This window comes from Corapipo altera, unplaced genomic scaffold (genome assembly GCF_003945725.1).
Source record: "Corapipo altera isolate COAL_440 unplaced genomic scaffold, ASM394572v1 61127, whole genome shotgun sequence".
Classification (NCBI taxonomy): Eukaryota; Metazoa; Chordata; class Aves; order Passeriformes; family Pipridae; genus Corapipo; species Corapipo altera.
Window position 1 is genome coordinate 1 of NW_020885337.1, and position 3,285 is coordinate 3,285.

Here is a 3,285-nt window from a genome sequence, read left to right on the forward strand (position 1 = left end):
CCCCCAATGTCCCAAATGTCCCCATCCCCCAATGTCCCCAATGCCCCATCCTCCAATGCCCCCATCCCCACAATGTCCCCAATGTCTCCAATGTCGCCAATCCCCCAATGTCCCCAATGTCCCCAACACCCCCCGTTTCCCTCCCTGTCCCCAGTGTCTGCACAGTGTCACTCACAGGTGGCTCAGGGTCTCCAGCCCCTGGAAGAGCCCCTGAGGCAGCGTCTCCAGGCGGTTGTTGGCCAAACTCCTGTGGGGACGTTGGGGGAACACTGGGGACATTGGGGACATTGAGGGGGACATAGGGAGAACATTGTGGGGTTTGGAGGGCTTGGGGACACCTGGGGGCACTTGGGGACATTGGGGACAGCTGGGGACAGGGAAATGGGGGCATCTGGGGACACCGGCGACATATGGGGACATGGGGGCAGGGACACAGGGACAGGAACATGGGGACACCTGGGGACACTTGGGGACACCTGGGGATATTTGGGGACATGGGGACACCTGGGGACAGGAACATGGGGACATTTGGGGACATCTGGGGACATGAGGACACCTGGGGATATTTGGGGACACCCTAATGTCCCCAATCCCCCCCAATGTGCCCCATGTCCCCCAAGTGTCCCCAGTGTCACTCACAGGAACAGGAGCCCCCGGAGGCCCCGCAGTGCGGTGGGTTCGATGGTCCCAACCTCGTTGTCCTCGATGAACCTGCGGCACCAGTTCACACCAGTTTGCACCAGTTCATACCAGTTCTCACCAGTTCACACAAGTTCAACTCAGTATCCCCCCACCCAGTACAGCCCAGTCCCTCCCCATTGTTCCCCCAGTTCCTCCCAGCACAGCCCACTTTATCCCAGTCCACCCTAGTCCCTCCCCACTGTCTCCCCAGTCCAGCCCAGTCCCTCCCCAGTGTCTCCCCAGTCCAGCCCAGTCCCTCCTCAATGTCTCTCCAGTTCCTCCCAGTACAGCCCAGTTCAGACCACTCCCTCCTCAGTGTCCCCCCAGTTCCACCCCAGTCCCTTCCAGTCCATTCCCAGTGCCCTCCCAATCCCCTCTCAGTCCCCCTCAGTCCCTTCCAGTCCCTCTCACAGGTACTCCAGTAACACCAGTCCAGCAAAGGCCCCGTCCCCGATGGTCCCCAAGCTCCCAGCGGTGACCAACCTGTGGGGACACCCCAGGGACACTCTGAGGACACTTTGGGGCTATTTAGGGCCAATGAGGAGATATTTGGGGCCATTTAAGGACTCTTGGGAACACCTTGGGGACATATGTGGACATTTTGGGATCACTTTAGGGACACTTTGGGACCATTTGGGGACTACTGGGAACACCTTGGGGACATTTGGGGACATTGAGATAACATTTGGGGACACTCTGAAGACATTTGGGGACATTTGGAGACCCTTTGGGGACACACTGGGGACACTGAGGGGATCTTGGGGATGTCCTGGGGATATCTGGGGACATAGAGGTGACATTTGGGGACATTTGGTGATACTTTAGGGCCATTTGGGGCCATTGGTGACACTTTCGGGACATTTTGGGGACACTGAAGACATTTTGGGGACACAGAGGTAACATTTGGGGACACATTGGGGACATCGGGGGACATTTGGAGACACTTGGGGACACGTTGGGGACAGATTGGGGACACTGGCATGACATTTGGGGCCATTTGTGGACACTTTGAGGACATTGGGGTCACTCACAGCAGCTGCAGGGTCGGGGTGTGGCGGAAGCTGCCCTCGGTCAGGACCTCGATGTGCCACCGAACCAGTGACCTGGGGGAACCGGGTGAACTGGGAGGGACTGGGAAGGCATTGGGGAAGACTGGGAGGACCGAACTGGGATAAACTGGGGACACAGGGGTCAAACTGGGCTGAACTGAGAGAAAGCAGGAACAACTTGGGCCAAACTGGAGTCAAACTGGGCTAAATTGGGGTAAACTGAGGCAAAACTGGGAGAAACTAGGACCAAACTCCACTAAACTGGTCCAAGTCAGTCCTAAACTGGGAGAAACTGGAGCTAAACTGGGCCGAATCAGTATCTGACTGGGCCATACTCATCCCAGCCACCCCTAAACCGGTACTAAACTGGTCTCAACCAGCCACAACCTGGACCCAGCCCCGCCCATCCCGTGCAGGGGGCGTGGTTTCGAATGATGACGTCATAAGATGGGCGGGGCCTCATTGGGGGGTCCGTGGGAGTCCCCACTGAGGGCTCACGGAAGGGGTTCAGGGGGTACCCGAAAAGCAGGAGGTCAAAGGGGAGGTCCGGAAGGGGGTTTCCCATGGGGGAGGTCGTTTTGGGGGGTCCCAGGGGTATTTTTTTTGGGGGGGGGTTCCTAAAAGGGGGGAAGAGGGGTACCCAAGAGGGGAGGGATCGCCGGGGAGTTTCTGGGGGGTCCGCAAGGAGAAGTCGCGGGAAGGTTCTGGGGGGGTCCCCAAAGGGGGGGGTCGTGGGGGAGACTCAGGAGGGGCACCACATTTGAGGGGGTCCCAAGGGGAGGAGGGGATAAAAGGGGGGTCCTCAAAGTGGGGGGTCCCCAAATTGGAGGGGGGGGGCACTCACAGTGTGGCCCGGGGGGGGGGGGGCCCCCGGGGGACCCCCCCGCCCCCCCCCCGGCACAGGGCGCTCTCTCGGTCGCACTCGCAGCCCCCCGGGCAGCCGCCGCCGCCCCGGAGGGGTGCCCCAAACCCCCCCCCCCCCCACAGGGGCCCCCCCCCAAGGACCCTCCCCACCCCCAGCAACACCAGCAGCACCAGCACGGCCCCCTCCGCCCCCATGGAGCCCCTCCAAATAGCCCCCCCAAAAGATGCCCCCAAAATGATTGCCCAAAACTGGCCCCCCCCAAAGCCCCCCCTAAAATTGCCCCCTCAGAAACTGCCCCCCCAAAAGAACCCCCTACAACTGCGCTCCGAAACTCCCCTCCCCGAACTGACTCCCCGCAAAAAAATCCCAAATCTTCCCGCCCTCTACCCCCTTTCCCTACCCCCCCCGAAACTCCCCGCCCCCGAAGTGACCCCCCCCCCAAGAGACCTCCCCCTAAATCTGCCCCCGAAACTTCCACCCTCGAAGTGACCCACCCAGAAGACCACCCTAAAACTTACGCCCCAAAAGCCCCCTAAATCTGACCCCCAAAAACTCCTCCCCGAACCCACCCCGCAAAAAAACCCCTAAATCTGCCCCCCAAAACCGCCCCCCCGATCCGACCCCGCCCAAAAGACCTCCTAAATCTCCCCCTCTAAAACCCCCCTAAATCTTCCTCCCTAAAAGCCCCCT

The 3,285-nt window shown here is 60.3% G+C and overlaps 1 protein-coding gene across 1 annotated transcript; it reads right to left on the reverse strand.

The window, feature by feature from the left end:
• Window positions 1–175: 175 nt before the first annotated feature.
• On the reverse strand, window positions 176–2,789 carry LOC113940405 (leucine-rich repeat LGI family member 4-like; the record flags this gene model as incomplete). The annotated part of the gene is made up of 5 exons (XM_027631546.1): window positions 2,575–2,789; window positions 1,713–1,784; window positions 1,093–1,164; window positions 640–711; window positions 176–247 (listed from the first exon to the last, which is right to left on the reverse strand). Coding segments are annotated over exons 1-5 (503 nt in total), but the record flags the coding sequence as incomplete, so codon positions are not given.
• Between the last annotated feature and the right edge of the window lie 496 nt (window positions 2,790–3,285).